This window comes from Falco peregrinus, chromosome 2, assembly GCF_023634155.1.
Source record: "Falco peregrinus isolate bFalPer1 chromosome 2, bFalPer1.pri, whole genome shotgun sequence".
NCBI classification, from domain to species: Eukaryota; Metazoa; Chordata; class Aves; order Falconiformes; family Falconidae; genus Falco; species Falco peregrinus.
The window spans coordinates 92,570,632-92,594,435 of NC_073722.1; the positions used below are offsets into that span (position 1 = coordinate 92,570,632).

General features: G+C 50.3%; 1 protein-coding gene across 5 annotated transcripts; it reads left to right on the forward strand.

Moving 5' to 3' along the window:
- The first annotated feature begins 1,027 nt into the window (after positions 1–1,027).
- On the forward strand, positions 1,028–23,638 carry EWSR1 (EWS RNA binding protein 1). 5 transcript variants are annotated; one of them, XM_055795419.1, is made up of 18 exons: positions 1,029–1,126; positions 4,243–4,279; positions 4,529–4,580; positions 6,881–7,004; positions 7,460–7,477; positions 12,471–12,657; positions 14,017–14,184; positions 14,930–15,144; positions 15,691–15,871; positions 18,674–18,711; positions 19,245–19,277; positions 20,128–20,246; positions 20,858–20,987; positions 21,403–21,525; positions 21,632–21,809; positions 22,251–22,348; positions 22,842–23,112; positions 23,424–23,638. In XM_055795419.1, exons 1-18 carry the CDS (start codon positions 1,051–1,053, stop codon positions 23,461–23,463), a joined length of 2,088 nt encoding a protein of 695 aa, XP_055651394.1. In that variant the 5' UTR covers positions 1,029–1,050; the 3' UTR covers positions 23,464–23,638. The 5 variants fall into 5 exon arrangements, with proteins under 5 accessions (XP_055651398.1, XP_055651394.1, XP_055651395.1 ...); XM_055795420.1 differs by having other exon boundaries at positions 18,677–18,711; XM_055795421.1 differs by lacking the exon at positions 7,460–7,477.
- The last annotated feature ends 166 nt before the right edge of the window (positions 23,639–23,804 follow it).

Here is a 23,804-nt window from a genome sequence, read left to right on the forward strand (position 1 = left end):
TGGGATGCCCACCCATGCCACACCACCTATGGGACACCCACCCACCCTGTGCCACCCATGCCACACCACCCATGGGACACCCACCCACCCCGTGCCACTCATGGGATGCCCACCCATGCCACACCACCCATGGGGCACCCACCCACAGCATGCCACCTATGGGATGCCCACCCATGTCATGCCACCCCTGGGACACCTGCCCATGCCACACCACCCCATGGGACACCCACCCACCCTGGGACACCCCTGGGACACCCACCCATGCCACACATGGGCTGCAGGCCACACCGCAGCCCCCCAGCACCCAGGGGGGGCACAGGGCACTGGGGACACACGAGTGGCAGCTGTTGGGGACAGGGGCACCCCGGGGTGCCGTGCCAGCCAGGGCTGGCCCTGTGGCGTACCTGTGTCCCCACCTAGGTGGCCTCATGGGACACCACCAGCAGCATGGCGGGGTGCTGGCACACATGATGTCATACATGATGTCACGCAATGTCAGTCCGTCACGCGGGGCAGCGTGCAGCGCCAGGCACGGTGCGGGAGCTCACGTGGCCTGCGGCGTCACTTGCTAGCATGTGACACGCGACGCCCCGCTGACGTCACGCACGGCCCGCGGTGTCACCTGCTGGAGCGTGATGTCAGGACGATGACGTTCCGCCGCGCCACACTGGGCACCGCCGGCACGCGCAGCGCGTGGCGGCACTTGTTGGTGCGTGACGCCAGCAGCCACCCCGCGCGTGACGCCCGGCGATGACATCACGGCCCCGCGCCCCCCGCTCCGCCTCCCGGGCCGAACGGCTCTTGCGCGACGGTCCCTAACGGCCGCGGGCCGTACCATCCCGCGGCCCGGCGGGGGGGAGCGCCCCGCGCCGCGAGAGAACTGCCTTCCCCAGCGGCGGTCGCTGCGGCGCGGACCGGTCCCGGTTCATCGCGCAGAATGGGAGCCGCCGGGAGGCGGCGGGGCGGGGCGGGACGAGCCCTCGGTGCGCGGCCCCCAGCGGCGACCTCCCCGCCCCCGCCGTGGTACGTCCCGCCGGGGCCTGGCGGCGCATGCGCAGTGCGGGGCGGCGGCGGCGGCCGGACGTTGGGAGCGCGGAGGAGGAAGGCGAGAAAATGGCGTCGACGGGTGAGCGGGGCCGGGGGGGTCAGGCTGGCCCGGGGCCTCGGCGGGGGCCGCCTGGACGGGAGCGGCCGAAGCCGGCCCGGCCTCCTGCACTGGCGCCCGCCGCGACGGGCGGAACGCGGGGCTGGCGCCTGCCAGGCCGAGGGGAGCGGGGCGGGGGCAGCGCCTCGGGGCCGGGCCGCGGCCCTGGCACGGCGGGGCGAGCCGGGCCCCGAGCCCCGCGCTGAGGGGGCGGCCTCCCGCCCGGCTGGGCCGCGGGCTTCGGGGGGCCCCCTGCCCTTGTCCCCCAGCAGCGCTGTCCCCGCGGTGGCCGGGACCCTGCGGTGCCTCCCCGGGGCTGCGGTGCCCGGGTGATCTCCCCGCCGGGTTTGCCAGGGGGTGGCTTACAGGAGCGGGGCTTTGGCCTTCCAGCCCCAGAAATCCCTCCTAGTTCCTGGCTTTCGGGAGATCCCTCTCTTTGCCGAAGGCTTCCAGCCTGCCTCCGGCCTTCCTGGGGGCTATTCAGGATGGTTTCTGGTGCAAATGTAATTTCTTTGAATAAAATCAGTGAAGCAGCATAGAAGGAAATGTGCTTTTACACGAGGCCTCCAACTGGCTGCAAATAGGTCGAAACTGAGAGTTACCAACCATGCAACATCATGTTTAAAGTAGTTTTAAAACCCAGCACCTGAAGGTTGGATCTTTCCGTAAAGGAAAATGTCACAAGCCACAGAGTGTGAGGGAACGTGACTAATATCACCTTGGAGAGTTAAAAAAGAAAAAGTTACTAAAGAAACATGTGCCAATGGAATTGTCAAAATGGGGTTTAAAAATACAGCTGCCTTTCCACTTAATGCATGGAAGTGTTCTTCCATGGGAGCTGCTATTTTTGGCTGTGCTGTTGTGCTCTTGAGCCTTGTGAAATAGAAGGATGAAGATTAATTTCCCACTGGAAATAAAGGCTCAGAGATGGTTTTAACTAAATGAACCATAATATTTTTAACATGTTTTGCTTTAATGTAAACTCGAGCAGATTAGAAGAGAGGGATTACTGGAGGCAAATTGCAAATCCAACACCTGGATTTAAATCCTACAAAGGGGAGAACGTTGTGTCAAGGTGGGACTGGGGAAGGCTGGGGGAAGGGGTGTGTGATGAGTATTTTAATTGAAGACCATGTGAGTAGCTCAGGGGCCCGGCAGCTCTTTGGGAGGGTGGTAGGTTGCTGGGGGTCTGCCAGCAAAGGATGATGGTGGGGGGGGGTCTGTGCTCAGCAGCCTGGGCATTTTTTACCAGCCTGAAGGATTGTAGTAACTGAAAGGGGTGCAGAAAATGAGAATTAAATGCAGAGTATGGAGGTTTTGGTGGCTGGAGTAGGAACAGAGTTGGAAAAGAGGAGGCAGGGGTGGGGGAGGGTATACAGTGATATGTGGGGGAGGATGGAGACATGCTGGTGCAAGGAGGCGATGGGAGAGGGGAGACGGATGAAGGGGAGTGGATGTTAATGGTTTTTAATGTTCAGGATTTAGCAGGGCTTAGAGCCACGTGTGGACTGGAGAGAAAAAAAAAGCAACTCTGAATTTAACAAGCAAAATTTTTCAATATTAAACATGACAACCTGTAAGGAAAGCAGGAATAGTGCTGAAGTAGTTTAACAACTTGTATGGTGTGTCTCGGGAGCATGGAAGCCTTCAGATAGCAGTTCAGCGTCTTTCTGGTGTGTGTGATATTTTGGGCATCTTCCTTGTGTACTTCTACTGATTCCTGTGCTCTGTTGCAAGGTCCACATAATTAATATCTGTGAAAAATTACTGCTGGAGTCATGGCACTTTCTTTCCTTGTCCATCAACACACACTCCGTAGTCTGAGCTCCAGCATCAGTGGAGGGGAGTGAAAAGGAGGAAAAGCTGTAAGCTCGCATAGAGGGGTTAGGAGGAGGAGAGGAAAGCTTTATTAGGGATGAATCTGTGGCCTCAAGAAGCAGGATGTTCTAGTGTATGAAAACATAATTTTCAAAATGATTCGTGGTGCTCCATCACCTTCACTTGCAAACAGCGCGATAGAGGCGTTAAAGCGGTCCTCACAATATAGGGATAACTGAAGGCTGGAGGAAGTCGTCAGTTTCCTTCTTGAGGGTTCCTCAAATGCATTATCTTCAATTTTCTGAGATCATCATACCCTGAGGTAGGATTGCAATAGAAACAGAGAAACCTTTCCACACAGGACTATTTGGCTCTGCCTAAGGAAAGCTCTACTAACGTCCAGCTTCTGCCTCCAGCTCTGTCAGATGCCGTGACCCAGGCAGCAAATGCAAGCAAGGTTGGGACTCATTCCTGATCTCTCTTCTCGGGACTTTTGTGATGCCGGGAGAGCGGGAATCTGCCTGGCAGGGTCTGGTCAGAATGATGAATTCATCGTATGCTGTAGATGTTTGGATGGGTACTGCAGTTGCTTGGTGACTTTGAAGGAAAGAGTACATTTAGGAGCTGTAATCATTTCAAATATAGCTTTGTAATTGCCATGTGGACGCATTTTCCGTTCCCACCAGCTAACGGGTTCAGCATAGATTTTTCTGTTTAGATTTTCAGGATTTTGGTTTCCCTCTGAATCAGGGTATTGGTGTGGATGGGCGTTTTGGGGAAGGAATTACTGCCAGCTGTGTATCTCAAACCCTGCTAGGGGACAATTGTTAGAACTTCCCAGCCATTTGTTTGTGTCCTTGAAAATTAGAGTGAAGGGTGGTGGTTTCTACAGACCCAAAAGCTTGCAACCTGGCCCTTTGAAATGAGAGGGGGTGGGGGGGTGTTTGTAAGTGTCAGCCCCAGTGTTTTCTTTTGTTCCAAAACAAAACACTCTCCTGCTAGCCCCCTTGGGTGTCATCCAAGGTGGCAGTTAAATTAAAGTAGGGTCATTTGAGATCAAAGTTGCTGCTGCAACCAGCAGTAACAATGAAGGGAAGAGAGGTTTTGTTTCCTTCAAAAAGACTGAAAAAGTGCATTTACCTTACACTCTTTTGAAACTGGATTTCCAGTGGTTTATAGCAGTTCTTTCAAGCCACAGGAGGAAATTCCAGCTGCTGTTAATTTTGTTAAACCTTTGGCAACCTTTGTTTTCCCTTTTTTTTTCTTTTCTTTTCTTGTAGATTATAGTACCTATAGCCAAGCTGCAGCTCAGCAGGGGTAAGTGGCATTATGGTTTTATCCTCTCTGTTTCAAAAGGATATAATGTAAGAATGTAATAATTGCAATTTAGTCTTAACTCAGGTATGTTTGTAAATCTTAGGGTTTTCCTTTAACGTTTGTATTTTGTATTGCCATAGTATTTCAGCAGAAATCATATGGATATGTGAAAATTGTCTTGTGATACATGTTTTACACAGGTCAGAAATACAGGGATGCATTATAAATGTCTTCAAATTCATTTTACAGCTACAGCGCGTATGCACCTCAGCCAGCTCAAGGATATGCACAGACCACCCAGGTAAAACACGGGACGGTTTTATAATTGCTGCTGAATCACATGTCTTCCAGTAAACTACATGGGGCTCTACCAGCCAGAAAAAACACTGAGTGGCGACATCAAAATCTGTCATTAAAAGTTGCCTTGTAGCTTCCCACACAGCCTGAACTGCTTTCTTAAAGTGAAAACAAACCTAAATGGCAAGGAGCCTCAACAGTCCCCTTTGTTAATATATCTGAGCCTAAGTTAGTTGTTGTCAAGAGGATTATAAAAGCCTAATTCTTGGTGTATGTTTGACACCAGCACGTTAGTGGGTGTTTTACTCAGCAGTGTAGGAGAGAAAAACCTAAAAAAATAGGGGGGGAATTGCCATTTGTGAGATTGTAGCAGTTGGACAGAGGAGGAGGAGGGAATACATTTTTTCATGGAGGTATTGTTGCTAAACTATTAATACTCTCAGTTGGCTAGACTGCAGAATTATGATCTTTAAGAGATGAATTAAACCATGCTTATTTTTAATCCTTATAGTCCAAGTTACTAAAAACACATTTGTATACACACTGCAAGTTTGTTTTCAAAAGTAAACATCTGTCCTCAAAAAGTGGTGTAGGTTAATTTTCCCTCGCCTCTCCAGAGAGGTTTTTGAAGGGAAAATCCTACAGCCCAAAGGTATGTCTGTATTACAGAGATAAAACTCACCACGTTGTCATGTTGGAGTGTTACTGAGCAGCTTTTGGTTAATTCTGGTTGTGGCAACAGCTTGGCTTTAGTGCTGTGGGGCTGAGCAGGAGCTGCCTTCCCATGCCACTCAGGCTGCCTGTGCCATGCTGCCTGCTGCGGCCTGCACTAGCCAGTCTGAGGCAGGCGAGGCTGCGTGAATACTGCACTCACTTGTTCCTGCAGCAGGGTAAGAAGGCACTTTGTCAAAAATTTCAGTGTTACAGGAGGGCGTTTGGGTCAGCTTAAATGATGGTAACTTTTACTTTGAATAAAGATTTTTAAGACAGAACAATTGCAAGAACTGCTACCCCTTGTAGGGTACACAGAAGGACAAGTGTAAGCAGACTAGCAGGTGTAGGAACAGAAGGTTTCAACAACATCCTCTAGTGTGAGACTAAAACAGCTAACTGAATAAACTCAGCTGCAGGCAGATAGCCATGGGAGGTTTGCAGTGTTTCCTGCCTCTTGATAGGAGCTTCCACAGACAGGAACATCCTCAATCTGGTCAAGGTGTTTCTACTCTTGGTTAAGATCTGTGGCTTGAGTTCAAGGAGGATGGCTCATGAGTAACACAGGCTTAGATCCCAAAAAGTGTTTTTAAGTTCCCAGCTCCTACAGAAGTCACTAAATCCCTTTGAGAATCTGGACGTTAAGGCTGCCTTCATGTTGCTTCTTGAGCTGTGGCTACAGTTTTGTCTTAAACCGAACTGCAGGCCACACAGAGCTGTTGGAGGGTGGCTGGTGCCTGAGGTTTGAGCTGGCTGGTCTGTGGCTGGGGGCTGAGATCGCTCTTGAGGTCCAAAACTGCAGCAGCAGCAGCTCTGCACTAATCCAGCCACGCTGCGCTGCCGATTGGATCGCCGCGGCCGAGGAGCTGCTTTGGGGTGCTGTCTTCAGGATTGAGCCGGACGAAGCGTGATCCTTTAGTGGTAGCCGAGACTTGAAAATGAGCCCGAGGGAAGGTGTGAGTTGAGAGCTGATCTCTTGCTGAATGCAAAGGCACCAGGGTGGGAGTAGCTGTAACTGGGATGGTTTGGTGATGGTAAGCCCTTGGATGCTCCTGCTGATTCCATCCTTGGGTGCCTTTGTAAACTCCCATTTTTCAAACTATTGGCTGGTGGACATGGAGAATATTCAGAATAACTTCATTGAAACCTTGAAATAGGTTTCTTCTAGTGAACACTGAAGCAGTTTTCATGCTGAGGTAACTGACTTACTTTACTTTGTGCAGTTGTGCCCTCTGAGTAGTCCCACTCCCTGTGTTTCAGGTTAGCCCTCGGGAGGTACCTGTGAAGGTTGACAGGTGCCCAGGCAATCATGAGGTGCTGGATGCTTTCATCTTTTGCTTTACGTAGAGCAGAGGTGTGTTGTGAAAATGTAAGAGGCTGCCCCTCTGGTCCTGGCATTGAAAAACTGTGTTTGTAACTTCATTACAGATGTGAATTTACAGTAGCGTTGGCTTGACTCTGGTTACTTTCAGTACCTCAGGTAACACAGATCCCCCCAGTCTGTGTGCGTCACTGAAATGGTCTGTGTGTATCTCTGCAACACCTGTGAGTCACTTCTGTTCATGAATTAAATTTGTATCATCTTTGGAGCAGACGTATGGGCAACAGAGTTACGGAACCTACGGCCAACCCACCGATGTCAGTTACACGCAGCCCCAGACGACTGCGACGTATGGGCAGACTGCATATGCAACGTCCTACGGGCAACCTCCTACCGGTAAGAAACTCCGTGCCTGCGAGGCTTGGCTTATCCTGGGGAGAGAGTTGAGCTGAAGTCTGTGTTGGGGAATTCCAGCCCAAACCATACTGAATTACTCTGATATGGAAAGGGTTTCATTCCCCAAGAGCCTGCCTTGAGCGAAGGGCAGTTTAAAGTGATGTCAGGGTGCGGGTGGGCTGAGGAGGAGTAAATAAACGTGCCCATTTAATTTTTGCAGGGAACATTTTGGGTGCTGGTTCATGCTGTGGAACTAAGCATGGCTGCAGAGCGTACTGTGCTTAGAGCAAAGCAAACGCGAGCTGCGTGGCAGCGCTCCCTGGGAGCGTGTTCTCTGGCTGCTCTTGAGAACCGGTGTCCTCAGCACTTCGGTTGCTTGAAAATCAAATCAGTGGAAGTGATGTATGCCTGTTCTGATAGTGTGCCCTCTACTTTTTGTCTTGTGCTTCCCACAGTAGAAGGGACCAGTACAGGTTTGACTATCCTGCTCACTCTTGCATGGAAAATGCTGTCTCATCCTGTCTAAACTTGTGGTGTTAACCCTTTAGGTGTCGCTTGGTTTTAGCACTAAAAACATCCAGCATCAGAACGCGCACACATGATGACAGTAAGAATTTGCTAGGCTGCAATGCTGTTTGCCATCTCCACATCTCTGTAAGGCCTCTGATAAAACTTTATGGATAAAACTTCCTGAGCACTAATGACAGGCATGCCGAGATGTTTCGGGTGAATCTAACCCCATTGTCCTACCTTTTCCTAAAGGGTAAACAGCATGGTTAGACACATCCAGACGTCCTGACCACCACCTTTGCATGTTCGGTGTTGTCTTTGGATTTCCAGTGCAGACACATGTCACATGTTCATTAATGCGCTGTGAACTATTCCAGTGTGTGCTCTTTGAACTGGAGTTTCGTACGTATGAGTGTCGTAATGTCTGAAAGAAGCTATTGAGACATCATTCGATTCTGGTATATTTGCACTGAGTATTTGGGAGACTTTGAAAAAGAAAGCAAATTTTCCTCCACTTAATGCTTTGAGTACTGTTTTCTGCAGGTCCATCCTTTGCTATGCAAGACATAATGAACGTCTGTTAGAGTGGGAGCTTTCTTAAATACTTCCTAAAGCAAGGGAATACCAGGACAGACAGGCAGTGGGGTATCTGGCCACAGCAGCCGCTGAGGAATGCCTCACAAGGAAGAGGTGGAGAGAAAACGTTAACCTATAGTCTATCCAGTGATACAGCATTTAAAATACATAACGTCTTCACACAGATAAGGAAAATTTTTGCCTGGCAGTTAGTGCATGCAGAATGAGAGCCAGTACCCTTCAACCAGCATCTCTGCAAGTTCTCTATAGGTTTTTTTTCCTTTCATTTCAAACTATATGGACATAAATTTGCAGCACAAAGGATTTGTGGACATCCAAAACTCGTTTCTTAGAAGTGTTTGGGTCCCTTAATCCTTACTATGGACTACAGTCCTGCAGGGGTCACAAGAAGCTGGACTGTTCATGTTTTTCCTTGTTTGTTAAGAGTATATTTGCTGGAGGAATAAGAATATTAGGTGTCTTTTCTGCACAGCTGCCTTTTTTTTTTAAAGCAAAAAACTTAGTTTTCCTTTCATAAAAAGAAAAAAAGAAAACTCAGGAAGTGGTCAAGCAAATGATCGTATCAGACCTTCAAGTACGATTTGCCTCAATCCGCATAGCATTGGTTTGTGGCAGAACTGTTGGTGTTACTCTCCAGGCAGAGTGCCAGGCTGTATTTATTCTTCCTACACCTGCCTCTCCTTGAGGAGCCAGAGCTGTGCAGATGAGACTGGTAGTGCTTAAAGCCTGTCTCCCTTGCTCAGTCTCTGCCTTTCATACTAAATAAAGCCCGGGGTGTTGCCTGAGGCATACATCTTTACGCCCCAAGAGACGTGCAATTTTTATGGTTGAATCTCAATTTACTTTTCCTAGGCATTGCCTTTTTGTAGCAGAGGGATGCCTGCAGTTACTTAAAAGCAAAGTGCTTTTTTTTTGTCTTACCAGCCTATTTTTTGGGTAAGATGCCATTGCAGTCAAGGAAATTCAAATCCTGTGCAGATCCACCCTCTCAGGACTGTGCCGGAGTGGCAGAGACTGTTCCTCTGCATCGCCTCAGAGACTCGGATGAGGACTGTTCTAGCCTGCCGGGGGACCTTGCCGTCCCAAGCAGTCTGCCACCCAGCCTTGCACTGACTCCTGGGCCACCTGAGGTGAGAGTTACCTCCCCGGGGCTGTAGGCAAAAGGTGTCTTGGAGTCACCCAGTGACTTTGTTACGGAGAAGAGGGGTTCAGGAGCCTGCGGGCTCCTCTGCAGCTGCCCGGATGCCAACTGGATTAGGGGATTAATCAGCACCATCAGATCTGTGGTCATGGTTTGCTCTTTAATCACTGCGGTGTATAAGCATGAATTACAAGAATAAATAAAGAGCTGCATCTGTTAGGGTTATTGGCTTGCTAACAGTGTCGTTTGGGGGCAAACACATTATTTCAAATATTCAAGTATGAATCTCCTTTAAGTAGCTAAGTGGGAATTACTCCCTAAAGACAGCCAGCCCCCACTTCTCTTTTTACCTGTGCAATGCAGGTTTATGTATATTTTAAGTTTCTGTTGTATTTACGAGGTGAAGCGAACGCACCCATAGCTGTCTTGGCTACCACAATGATCTGTTATACCAAAATGGAGCAGAGAGAGGGTCACCTCTGTGTCACCCTCTGCAGCCCCTCACTCGTAGAACATGTGCATGCCGAACAGGAGTCAGCTCTTGCTGGGCATGCAGACCCCATGGGTAGCTTTTAATACTGCTTGCTTCAGAGAGAAGCATTCAGACACTGCTGCTAGCTGACATGAAGCCTGCTTATTTCAGAATAAATCTCTCTGAATCCAGTATTTTCAGTTGATGTTCTCTGAGGACCAAATCCTGCAAGCTTCCCCTCCACCTGAAGAATTCCTAGACTTCAATAAGGGTTTTGCTTGCAGGCTTGGATACTTTGAGAGGAAACTGAGCAACATAACTGGACATCTTAAGCAGGTTATCAAAGTTCTTCTGTTACCTTTTTCTTACAGTAGCTGTTCTGCAGACTTGCTGTTGATCTTATTAACCTGGTGGGGGGAGGAGTGAAAAGTGATGTAATGTAAATGCCCTCCTCAAAAATACGGCTCTTGAGGATTTTCAGAGTACCTAAAGTAAGTTGTTGAAATAAAAATGTAGACCAGTGGGATGTGAAATCACTGCCTTTTCTTGCTTTGTTACAAACCCTTCCTGCTGAGCACACTTGCACAAGGGAAATGCTCCATCTAGAGCTGAAGCGTTAAAATTCAGGAATTTTTTTTCCCCCTCCCTTTTATTCTATTCACTGTGCAGAGCCAGGTGTTAGCAAACCTGCTCACTTGCTTGACTGGAGAGGTTAGTGCTGCCGCTAACAGTACCCAGAAAGGAGGCTCGGATGAGGAAGACCACCCTATAACTCTGAGTCTGATGAGGACAGCCCAGGGCAAGGCTGTGGCTGCAGCAGTGCTTACTGCAGGCTGTACTTAAGCAAACAGCAGGCTTTTTTAGTATGCGGTCAGGCTTCGGCTGGTTAAAATAAGGATTCATTTAACTTTTGGTGTCAGTGCTCTCTGTGGAAATGCTGTGGTGGCTCACATTTAAGTGTTTGGACTGTTTAAATTCGTCCGAGGCTCTAAAACTCACACTCATTTTATCCTGTTTGGCATCATCCCATTCACCCTTCTTAGCGACACTCAGAACAGGACTTTGCTTTTCATAGGACCTCTCAGCAAAAAAGAATAATGACCATGAAAGCTGATTTGCTAGTGGTTCATGCAAGTTATTTCCCGGTGGGAGACCAGCTTACTCTCTTCTCTCCCGCTTTCATGTTTCCAGGTTGGCAGCCCTGTGATGGGGGAAGCCGGCCTGCGGCCTTCAGCAGGAGGGTGGTAGTGTGACAAGCAGGGGGGGCCAAGGGCAGGAGGAATGAGGCTTGTGGGAGTGGGCAGGGATTTTTAGGCTAGCTGTTGCAGGTAACAAGAGTGGACAGGCTTGTGTCCCCTTAGAGCCCCTTCATCAGGATCCCGAGGTTAGAAAGCTCCAGAGCAACACTGGGGATGGAAAGCTGAAGTTTGTTTATTTTAACTACTGTGCTAACTAATGTGTTTGTTTTTTAACTAAGTGCAAACTTCCTCCTCTCACTTCTCTTCCTCTTTACTTGCTGATTCAGAGAGCCAATGCGAATGGTCCTGATTTTGTAGCAGAGGCAGCAAGATGTGGAAGTACTGCAGTGCTTCATGAGGGCATGCTATATTGTGCTTGAAGTACATTTGTTTTGCAAATGAGGGAGTTGAAAGAAAAACCTACAGCACAATTGCCTAAAATGCTGTATAATTAGAAGGAAGAGTATGTCACAAGTGTCCAGTGTTTATTAAAACTAAGAAGCGATTGAGAAGCTGTTACCTTAATTGATGCGATTAAGATCACATCAGTAAGACTGAGACCATTTGGCTGCTCTTTGGCAATCGATGTTTTGTATTTTTAGTAAGTCAGCTTTTGCCAACAAAATTTTTAATTGATACTTTTTCATGTAAGTCCCCATTTCATGATTTGAAAACCTACTCGCAAAGCTCTTGACTATAAAAAGCCACCATGTTAATAGCGGGTTTACAGTTCACCTTTGTGACAAGCCAAATGGTCAGCTAAATTACACGGTAGCGGCTGCTGGAAAGAGTAATTTAAATGGAGCTGTTTTGAGATCTTGGATATTCTAGTAAAATTGTTCAGAAATGAGTATGAGCTCTAAGCTTTTTACCTGAAACAGACTGAAATTCTAAGAAAAGTGGAAGTACATCAGGAGCTACCTTACACGTCTTTTTTGATCTTAAGTTAAAGTGTTTTTCTGTTGTTTCCAGAATTACTTAAAATAAGACTTCATAAATGTCTCAAAAAGACTTCTCAAGTCAGCCTGGTGCCATTTTGTACTTAAAGAAAAGCTGAAAGGATGGAACCATACATCTTAAATCGATTGGATTTCTTTTACTTCAGAGCTAACAAGAGCTTTGTTAATCTTCCCGTGTTCAGAAGACGCTGCATGCCTCAGCTTGCCCACCGTGCACTTTATTAAATTAGCCGTGAGGTTCGGTAGCTGTAAACAAACAGCCTTTGGATGCTGATTGAAGGGTGGCTTCCAGAAAGCTCCTCACGAGTATGGTTTTTGGATGGTGAGGGTACAGCTGGAGCTGTAGGCTGAGGCTTCCCAGGGCACAAGGTTTCTGTGAGGGGGTGGTGTGGGTTACCTCATCATATTTGGGTTATCTGTGATGCATTTGCAGTGGTAAAATCGGTGCTGTACCTGAGGTCTGATAAACTGTCAACAGAAGCGCAGCAGTGTGAAACGTTACGAGCAAAGGTCACCATACTGATCTGATGAGGCTGTGGTCTGTTCTAGGTTATACCACCCCGACTGCCCCCCCAGCGTATAGTCAGCCCGTCCAGGGGTACGGCACAGCTGCCTACGATACTAACACTGCCACGGTTACCACCACCCAGGCTTCCTACGCAGCACCGTCCGCTTACGGCACCCAGCCTGCCTACCCAGCCTATGGGCAGCAGCCAGCAGCGTCCGCTCCCGCAAGGTAACGTCTGGTTCCTCCCTTCCTCCTAAGGCTGTGTTTGCTCTGCTCCTGGGGAGAGCCCCAGCACACCACTGACTGAACTGGGGCCTGCTGGTTGTGCTTACACCTTCTCTCTGCCTGTTGCACTTGAGCTTTGCACTTGCTGCATCCGATCCCGTTGTGTTGCGGGGCTGGAGGAAGCCGCGTAGGTAGGTTCTGTTCCAGCAGAGTGAGTCAGCACTGTTATTGGGCAATAAAGAGAGCAACCAAGCAGCAAGAACGGGCTCTTGACTCACAATGTAGGAAAAAAATGGACCAGTCTGATCTGATCTTGAGTCATAGTGTCAAGCAGGATACTGCTACGTACTGAATGGATGCACATGCTGTAGTCGATTTCCTTCTTAAAATCTCTTACGTCTGGGCACTGTCAATACTATATTAATTTTAATTGTGTGCTCGTGGTATGAAAGATTTAGACTACATAATATTTAGTAATGAGTAAAAACTGCTTTATTCATTTACCTGATGTTTGTGGCAACCATTTCTGTAAGGAAAGGCAGAGCTTGGCACAGAGCTTCTGTGTATCTGTCAGATTACACTTTAAGGATGAATCCTGACATTTAAAATATTTTTTTCCCAGTTTGTACAACAAAAGTAGGCTTACCTCTTTTTATTCCATTCTGATAAACACTTAGAGATTATAAACAGTATAGGACAAATATAGAAGGGGATATGCGAACCACATTTATTCTCTTTAATTTTAGGCCTTGAGAGTTAATACTAAACATGGAATCACAGGCTGGTTTTGGCTGGAAGGGACCTTTAAAGATCATCAAATCCAACCCCCAACATCCTTTTCCTTTCATTCAGTAATGTATATGGGGCGATATTTGCTTGCACTGGATTCTAAACCAAGCAGTGGGTGCATTTAACTGACAACATATGCAGCTATGTTTGAGCTCATCATTTCCAAGCGTTGTGCAAAACCAGCTCGAGCGGAGGGGCAGCACTGCTGACTGCTTCCCTGGCCATTTCACACCCTCCGCTCAATTCTAGAGTCAAAGTCTAAATCCCTCACCTTTGGTTTCATAACGCAGCTGGTGAACAGGACCTGTTTTCTCTGCGTGCTCTCTTAGGATGCTGCCCAGGCCTTCCCTGATGGCAGAGGAGCGTGCAGATACCCAGGCAGCTGGTGCTAAAATGTTTAGTGTTTGCTGAGCATGTATCAGCTGCTGCCAGAGTGGCGGACGCTGATGCGGTGCCAGCTTGTAAGGCTACCCAAAGCAGTAGGTGGTGGCATTCTGTCCTGGGGGTGAACGGTTGCTACCAGAGGTGGAGGTTTGCACTAATGTTTCCTCCTCATTCCACATTATTCCATAGGCCCCAGGATGGCAGCAAACCAGCAGAGACCAGCCAGCCACAATCAAGTACGACAGGCTACAGCCAGCCCAGCCTAGGGTATGGACAGAGCAACTACAGCTACCCTCAGGTGCCTGCCACCTACCCTATGCAGCCGGTCACTGCGCCTCCCGCCTATCCTCCCACCAGGTAACAATTCCAGCAGGCTAAGCCTCATGCAGCTGGCATGGGAACTTTCAGGTTAACTTGGGCAAAAAGGGGTTTTCTCAAGGGATTTTAAAACGAACAGGTGTAAAAGGAGGTTTGGTGCTCTGGGAGGAGGGAGGTATGGTTCGTGTTGGGGTACTTTCTGTTGTAGGGAAGATGGGGCTATGATTAAGTGCATGAGTGTGTCTATACACACCTGCAGTAGCAAGGTGAAATGATGACAAGATGTTTTTAAGACATTTCCTAGATACGGAGTGTGTTACAGCAAACTTTTGCTGCCTCCTTACAAATACGGCTTTGACAAGGCGCTCATCTCTTCCCCTCGGGTGTGTTCAATATGCTGATCTCTCTATCTCAAAGCCTGATATGCATGAGAGGGGACTGTTTTATTATCCATCATCTGAAAGTATTTCAGTGCCCAGGCAGAAGGGGAGCCTGTTACCTGCATTGCCCCTGATTTTTGCCCTGGCCCTTCTGCCTCTTTCTAGAGGTACGAATAAACTGTGACTGGTCACATGGATTTTGCTTTTAGCAGTTTACTATGTTTATTTTGTCTCCTGCCACCGGACTAGCCTCCATAGAATGACTTCACCTTCTTAAATGGTTTACAACACTACATATGGCTTATAATTGCATTACCTTCTAGTGTGAGCCACATCTGCAGCCTAATGCACATTGCCAGTGATTTGGCTCATCTTTCCATCTTTACAATGCTTTTGTCTTCCAGCTATTCCTCTACGCAGCCAAGCAGTTACGATCAGAGCACTTACTCCCAGCAAAGCACCTACGGGCAGCAGAGCACCTACGGGCAGCAGACTAGCTATGGCCAGCAAAGCAGTTATGGGCAGCAGCCACCACCGACCAGTTACCCACCCCAGACCGGATCCTACAGCCAGGCCCCCAGCCAGTACAGCCAGCAGAGCAGCAGTTATGGCCAACAGAGTGAGTGTGCTTAGCAGAGCTGGGTGGTTGTGGACGAAAGGGTTGGTCTCCCTTGCCCTTGCAGGCTGGGCGGTCTCTGAAGGAGGTTTGGCGTTACTTTGGGTCTAGAGCTTGCAGCTCTGTTGAGTGGGGAGCGTGCTGCAGCTGGGTTTTGCCCTTTCTCACTGGAAGGCACCTTGCCTGGTACAGCGGCAACTTGTGATACTCTCCTCAGTGTGGCAAAGGTGAAGGGGCAGTTGGGAACCACAGAAGCACAAAATACTGTTGTGGCTGGAGTGGGCAAGACTTGCTGTGAACAGTTCTGTCTGGCCAGGCGGCAGTTCTGCAGAGGTCGGACTGGTCGGGCCTGACATGAAACTTGATTCCGCACATGGAAAGCGGCGCATCTCTCCTTAAGTTAGTGCTCTTTCTGTAAGTGCCATAGCAAATGATGGTCACGGTTATGTTCTGGTGCTAAGGCAGGTAAAAGGGCTTAGAAAAGGGACAGGCAGCTTCGACCCACTCTTGTCTGCAGCTCCCTAACATGTTTGTTACAAACTTCCTTAGGTTCGTTCCGCCAGGACCATCCTAGCAGCATGAACGTATACGGACAGGATTCCGGAGGCTTTTCAGGCCCAGGAGAGAACCGGAATATGAGCGGCCCTGATAACCGGGGCAGGGGAAGAGGGGGATATGATCGCGGAGGCATGAGCAGAGGTGGGCGGGGAGGAGGACGCGGTGGAATGGGGTAAGAGCAAATCTTTTCTCCTTTTATCTAATTCTGGTTTACCCATAGGATTTGAAATTGAAAGAAGGGACTGAAAGGTTGACATTCCCAACTGTACTTCCATGGAGGACATCTCTGTAGCAGCATTTCTTCTAATCCATGGAAATACTATCCTAGGGGAAATAGGAGCAGGATCTATCTTTTTTTTTTCTGTCCTGCAGCTGGTTGGGCCCCGGGGGGAATTAGGGTATTGCTAAACCTGGAACTTTCAGCTCCCTTCGCGGTCGCGCCGAGGTGAAATCCTCTGTGGGGTTTAACAGTAACTCTGGATCGAACACACACAAACCTTCCGCCAGGTCCAGGAGTCACTCCCTGTGCCTCGGTAGTGGGGATCTTGACAGTTCAGGTATGTACAAGGCAGAAGCCTCGTGTCAGCCTCTTCACCTTAGCGCTAGCACGCGGAGCTACGTCTGTAAGTGTATGCCTGGGGCAGATTGCTGCTGTCGAAGCCATGACTCTTGAGTGGACAGAACACTTAGAGCTTGGTTGGAGCATGAAGAAAAGAGCCCAAGAACGTAAAGAGATCTGGCTTGGCTCCCAGGACTGCTCCCCCTTGGAGCTTTCAGGTGGTCTAAATCAGTTTGGCCATTTTAACTGATGGCAAAATCTGGTTTGGTAAACCTGTGCCTTCAGATCAGCGGTGTGTCTCCCCATCTGTGGTGTTTGTTTTGATAGAGGTGAGGAAGGAGGACTAACCCCAGAGGCTCCTAAAGAGAAGGAAGATGTAGCTTTGTGTGTGTTCCATCCCTTCACACAGTCGTTCAGAGCTATGCAGAAGTGTCCCTAGGTGCGCCCTGGAGATGTGGCGTGGGATGGCCCTGGTACTTGGCAGGGCAGCCGGAACTGTAGCTTCTCATCGACAGGCAACTTCTTAAGGTGTTTTACAGCCTGGTGGCAACCGGAGTTGGGCAATCAATAGTCCCATTCTGCATAGCTCTGTCGAAATGAAGTGGCATGAAATCTTTATCGGAGAAATACAACTACCGGTGTATGGAAAGAGAAGAAAAAGACTGGCTTGTGTTGGAATACATGTGGTTTGAATTGGCTCGAGTGGAACAGAGTTCCAAGGTTCTGCATAAAGATTTCACCCATGATGTATTTATCTCTAATGGTTTAAAGTAGATGTAGACACTTGAAATGTCTATCATCACATCTTAAAATTTCTAGCCCCTTCAGAGCTTCTCATGCAAAAGATTTGTCACCCATCTCTTGATTTCACATCCTAATCCGAGCTTAAATTGCGTACGTAGTGATTTCCACCTGACTAGACCATTACAAGGGGTCCCCTGCTCTATGGACGTAGACTTTCTGCTGTCCATGGAAAAGGTGGCCTTCCTATGAACGCCCAGGGGCAGGTAGGGGAACTCGGCCCTTCTTATCATGCTGTGGTGATGGATTTCAGTGTCTCCGGCAGGTAAGGAGCTCGATGTTATTAACGTGCCCTTTTTCATTGACTCAGTTATTTTATATTTTCATTGGCTGTTAAACATGGAAACTTTTTAACATGCTTTGTCGCATTTATATGCTACAGGTTACAAAGTGAGAGCCTTGTATACACTTCAATACTTAAAAAGTACCCGTACTCAGTACTCAGCCGGCAGCATAATGAAAAGTGGGACTAGACACGGTGTCCATATGGAGAGGAAAAATATACATAGAATATTTTTAACCAAATGTATTCATTGTATAAATGGAATCCTTCTGTAACTTTGGTAACTGCGTACTTGTTGTTTGGTAATAAAACCAGAGGAGGTATACTACTTTAGAATTGTGTAACGTTAAAAAGTGTAAACGTATATGTTTAAAAAGAGAGACATTACGTAAATGGTGTGTACTTTAACAAAAGGAGGCAAAGCTGCATGCAACAGCTTGAAACTGTGTATTGACGACTTTTTTTTTTCCAGTATTAGAGGTGCAATACTTGCTAGAAAATAGGCGGTGCTCTCCCTCCTCTGCTCGTTTCCTTCCAAACAGCTTTTTGTCTCTCCAAAAAGAGCAAGAAACATCAAAATCCTTTTCAGGTGGCATTTTCCTAATTAACCAGCGCTTGAAAGCAGCCTTAGCTGAACGCTTCAGCCAAAGCTTTCAACGAAAGCTGCGGCCGTCAGTTTGCATTGGCGCGTGCCGAAATCTGCCGTTCTGGTCTGTGTCCACAAAGCTGCACCCCAGGCCTTCGAGCCCCCGCTGTATTCTGTAAGTTCTCCCTCCACAGAGACTTGTTAAATTCAGTAGTGACCTGAATGTATGGCTTTATACCGAGGTTTTTAGCGGAAATGTCATCTGAACTGTGTTGTAGGTATCGCGTATGGTTGTCTCCTACCTTTTTAACTGTTAATGTCAGGGACCCGCGGGCTCGTTTCGCTCTCGTGCTGCGAGAGGCTGAGGGTGCACCTTTATGTACACACAGAGGGGAGGGAGTTGACCAGTGAATGACCCCATGATTTCTCTGAAGCAAAAGCCCAATTTAGAATGCTCGAAAAGATTTTTTGCCAAGTATTGCACTGATAATACCCATACAAGTAATGCAAGGGTACCGACAGCAAAGTGGTGTCTAAAACCAGACAAGCAAGGTTGCGTATATGTAAAGGAAATTTGAGCGAGCTGCCCTGAAGAAAGGCATAGTGCCGAGATGAGAGAGAGAGAGACAGATGCATTGTTTGGAGATGTTTAGCCAGTGCCCTTCTTCCCAGTGAGCCGCAGAGGCTCAGAGCGGTACTGGCTTTGTAAAGGGAAAGGCCTTCATTTCTTCGTTTATCCCCCCAGCAGCGCTGGAGAGCGAGGTGGCTTCAATAAGCCTGGTGGTAAGTTTTTGAGCATTACAATGGATAGTGTTAAAAAAAAAAAAAATTGCAGTCAGTTTTTAGAACAAAGTATAATTTTTATTAGTTTTAAGTGGTTAAAATGACATATACAGCAAGACTGTAATGGGTACTGCCGGCAATGCCTAGGGGTATGCGGTTACAGGACACAGGGTAACTTGGAAGAATTGAGCAACAACTTCTGTAATTTGGGGAAAATAAATGGTTTGGATTTAATAAATTTTTTTTGTAAAGTAACTTTTTATTAATGAACGTAAAACTGATTGGCCTGGTAAAGCATTTTAAAAAAAAAAAAAAAAGTGTGATAGTGGTTAATGGTTTGAAAAGCTGCTAAAAATTAGCAAACTGATCACCAAGTAAAGGTGCATTGCTGATGTTTTTGCAATGCAGGTCAATTGGAGTTTAACCAGCGCCATCGAATGGTGGTTATAAGTAGATAGTATTGTGTGTGTCGGTTCTGCAGCCTGCAAGGCGTGCACTAACACAGCTTCTTATGATTCTTTCCTGACTGGCAGGACATATGGAAGAAGGACCGGACCTTGATTTAGGTAATTGCCAATAACTGCCCGGGACTCTCTCCTGAGCTCATGACATGGAGACTTCTGCGCTCGTTCCGTGCTCTCTGCAGCTGCGGGAAGCGTCGCCCCATAGCGTGCCTGTCTGTGGGAGCACGAGGATGCTCTGCCATTTGCAGGCTCTTTCTGGCCATTTCGTTTATTTTCTGATTCCCAGTGCATCAGAACAGCTGGACTGGTGGAAAACCGCACGTGTTTGTGAGATGCTTACCCTCCTCCACAGGAACTAGGGGGGCTTTTGAGGGAGCTGCTTTGTAGCTGTTTGGTTCAGCAGAAAGCCGTTTTCGGGCAGCCTTAGCCCGGAGCTTGTACATGCTTGTCCAGTGGCCTCCTCTTGTGCCACCCCTGGCCTGTCACCGTGCAGCTTTTTCCTTCCTGTCGCACAGGCGTGTCTGGAAGTTAATGCGTCAGCCTTCCAGGATCGGCATGGTGCTGTGGAAAGCGAGGTGGGGGTGGGGGTGGATGTCCGTGTGTGGGAGCCCAAAGGATGTGAAGCTTTTCCTTGCATCTCAGATGTCTCCCATTATAACCAAGCGGTTTAACCAGGCGGTTCTCCTCGCGCTGGCTGGGTGTGGGTGTCTGGCCAAGGAGGCAGCTGGCAGGCCAGCTCAGCAGCGGGCTGCAGCACAGTCCTGCCTGCCCACATGGGGAAGGTGGCGTAGAGTCGCCTCTCTCAGTGCCTGGGGTTTTGTGTCACTTCATAAATACGCTCATTGAGAGTGAAGCCGCAGCTGGCTGCGGGGATGACGTGATGAAAAGCACTCCGTTATGCTGGGTCGCTGCCTCTCCTCTCCCTGCAATGACACCCTGAATTATCTCCTAGGCCCACCTATGGACCCAGACGAGGACTCAGACAACAGTTCGGTTTATGTGCAGGGACTCAATGATAATGTGACCCTGGAGGATCTGGCAGACTTCTTCAAACAGTGCGGTGTTGTCAAGGTGAGGGGAGCGCGTGTGCAGAGGTTGGCCTGGGGCTGGTGGGCTGTGGGGGAAAGGGGTGGCCCACCTCCTCCCTGCCTCCACGTTGCTCATCTCCCTTTAGCCCGTCATTTCCAGGAGCTGGCAGGTCTCGGGCTGGTTGGGCGCTATGATGGCTGCAGCCTGGCATTAACCTGTTGGCTCATGTTCTCCCAAAGAACCCTTGCAGGATTTGTCCCTCAGCAGCGTGATTAGGCTTGTGGAAGCACTGACACTTACAGCCATGTGCCTCTGTGAATCTGCTGGTGGAGCATGTGACAGCATGAGGGCTTCGTGTGGTGGGGAGAGTGGAGGAGGATGTGGGGAGGCTGCAGCTCGGTTCTTGCGCTGCCAGCTGTGCGTGGCAGAGGCCTGCCTGGTCCGGCAGTGCTGTTCAGGGCCGGCTCCTTCTTTTGGGGGGTTGTCTGGGCAGCAGCTGCTACCCATGGTAGGCCAGAGGGGCCCTTTCCTCTGCCACGGAGTCACCAGAATGAGCTGGGTTGTCTCAAGTCAAAAGCAGAACAGAGAAGACTGAATCCCTGCTCAGCGTATGGGGAGGTGTGACTTGAGGTGACGTTTTGCTGTCCCGCTAGATGAACAAGAGGACGGGGCAGCCCATGATAAACCTCTACATCGATAAAGAAACCGGCAAACCAAAAGGAGACGCCACAGTATCTTACGATGACCTGTCTACCGCCAAAACAGCTGTCGAATGGTTTGATGGTGAGCGTGCGGGATGTGTTTTGGGCTGGAAGCGCTTCGTTCCCGATTTCAGAACTGAATTCTTGTCCAACTGAAGTCAGCATTTCTGTCCTCTGTGCATGGAGGGTCGTAGTCCTTTAAAGCAGCTAGCTGTCGGTGGTCAGGCTTTTGCCAAAGAAGTGCCTGGTTTTAACTGGAACAGAGAGGTGTACTGGGGTTATGGTTGCCCTCCGTTGCCCAGGCTTCTGTCACCTGCTGCCTCCTGTAGCTAGTATCTCAGTCCCGCGGGTGGAATTTTGCCCTTCTGCTGTCGTAGACACGGGTAAAATTTTCCCTGTGAGGAACAACCCGGTGCGGTTGTGTGTGACACCAGGGTCTGGTGAGGAGTGGATGTTCACAGCCCAAAGTGATGCTCTTGCCTTTGTGTTCCTCCTAGGGAAGGATTTCCAGGGGAGCAAGCTCAAAGTCACCCTGGCGCGGAAGAAGGGCCCGATGAACAGCATGCGGGGCGGGATCCCCCCCCGTGAGCAGCGGGGCATGCCTCCCCCCCTCCGCGGAGGTAACGTCCAGCCCCCTGGCCCCCAAAGGGCATGGCCGGAGGTGCTGCACCCTGTCCTCCAGTGGCAGCCGGTGCCTTACTGGGATTAATGGAGCCTTCCTTGCAGGTCCGGGGGGGCCCGGCGGCCCAGGGGGGCCTGGCGGCCCGAGCGGCCCCATGGGCCGGATGGGGGGCAGAGGTGGAGACAGAGGTGGCTTCTCCTCGAGAGGACCACGAGGATCCAGAGGAAACGCCTCCAGCGGGAGCGTCCAGCACCGAGCTGGTGACTGGCAGTGTCCCAATCCGTGAGTATCCCGTGCTGCCTGCGTCCCCACGCGGCACGGCAGCTCCACGTGAGCCTGGCACCTCGGTGGTTGCTCCCACGTGGTGACGACAGCCGTCTCTTATCTCAGAGCGCTGAAAGGGCCCTTTTGTCCTAGGTGCTGGCCAGGACAAGTGAGCCTTTCCCAGAATAACTTGCTGGGCCTTCCAAGGAGGTTCCTTTGTCCTGTCCGGAGCGGGAAGGGAGGGCTGGCGTCGGGGCCTGGGGGCTGTGGCTGAGCGAGCAGAGGAGGCTGGCCACCCCACCGCAGCCTGGGGATGCCAGGCCAGTAGGCCTCCTGCAGGTCCTGCCGGCCAGCTTTTGTGTCTCCTCATGCTCTCCTGCTAGCGGCCAGGACACGCTTCCAAGCGTTACTGGGCCAGGACTGCCTCCCTGGTCTCTGCTAACTGGTGTTTTTACCCAGGGGATGTGGAAACCAGAACTTTGCCTGGAGAACAGAGTGCAACCAGTGCAAGGCTCCTAAACCAGAAGGGTTTCTGCCGCCCCCGTTCCCCCCTCCAGGTACGTGTGCGGAAGGGTTCCCGGCAGGCCTGGAGGTGCCAGGTTTCCAGCGGGCTGCCCCCGGCCTGGTTTCGGGCTCCTCGGGGAGCGGCTCTTTCCAGCCCCAGGAGCTACTGGGGCTTCATCGCTCCTTGAGCTGCAAAATGGAGGCTGGGACCGCTCTGCCCTCCCATCCTCCCACGCTTCCCAGCGCCTGCGGAACAGCCAAGGCTCTTCCCTGGGGGTGCCTTCAGCGCCTGGGTTCCCCAAAGCACCACTTCCACCTCACCAGGCAGTGCCCTCTTAACGAGCCCCGTCTCTGCGAGAGGCTGGGCGAGGTGTGCGCATGGCGCTGCCCTGCAGCCCTGGCTCCCAGCAGGGTCCCCGGCAGCTCCTGGACCTGCTCCCGTTCCCAGTGCCGGGTTCCCAGGGCAGGATTTGACAGGCCGGAGTGATGCCCGATGCGGGCTGGCTCGCCCCTCGCCTTGCTCTGAGAGTCTTCTCTCTCTCCCAGGCGGAGACCGTGGTAGAGGCGGCCCTGGGGGGATGAGAGGCGCGCGAGGAGGTGGCCTCATGGACCGAGGGGGACCTGGTGGCATGTTCAGAGGTGGCCGCGGTGGAGACAGAGGTGGATTCAGAGGAGGCCGGGGTATGGATCGAGGTGGCTACGGAGGAGGTGGCCGGCGAGGAGGCGGTGGGCCCGGGGGCCCCCCAGGACCCCTGATGGAGCAGATGGGAGGCGGAGGCAGAGGTGGACGGCGCGGAGGGCCGGGAAAGATGGACAAGTACGTACGGGGGTGGACAGAGAGCGGCTGGGGGGGGCGAGGCCCCGCACCCTGACGTGTGAGACAGGCACCTCGTCGGTCAGTGGGGAAGGCGGACAGGGTGGCACCAGGGGCCCACTCCCTCTGGGAGACCAGGTTGGGGTTGGGTGGGTGGTGGGGTGAGCGGCTGGTGGGGCGAGTGGGCAACAGGGTGAGTGGCTGGTGGGGCGAGCAGGTACTGGGGCGAGCGGCTGGTGGGGCAAGGAGCCCCCCCAGCCCGGGGAAAGATTCTGGGGCACTGTGACTGATGCAGCCTCTCACTCCGGGCACAGGGGTGAGCACCGCCAGGAGCGCAGAGACCGGCCCTACTAGAGACGGACCCCGCAGAGCTGCATTTACTACCAGATTTATTTTTTAAACCAGAAAATGTTTTAAATTTATAATTCCATATTTATAATGTTGGCCCACAACATTATGATTATTCCTTGTCTGTACTTTAGTATTTTTCACCGTTTGTGGAGAAACATTAAAACCAAGTTCAACGGTAGCGTGCTGAGTTATCTTTTCTTCCCCCCTTCCCAGCCCCCCCCCTTTGAAAATGGTTGTTTAACGCAAACTAAACCCATGCGACCCCCTTGTCGTGAGCATGCTGTGCGCACCCCCCCGGCGGCGGCGAACTGTAACGATGTTAATGGTTGTGATGGATTTTTTAA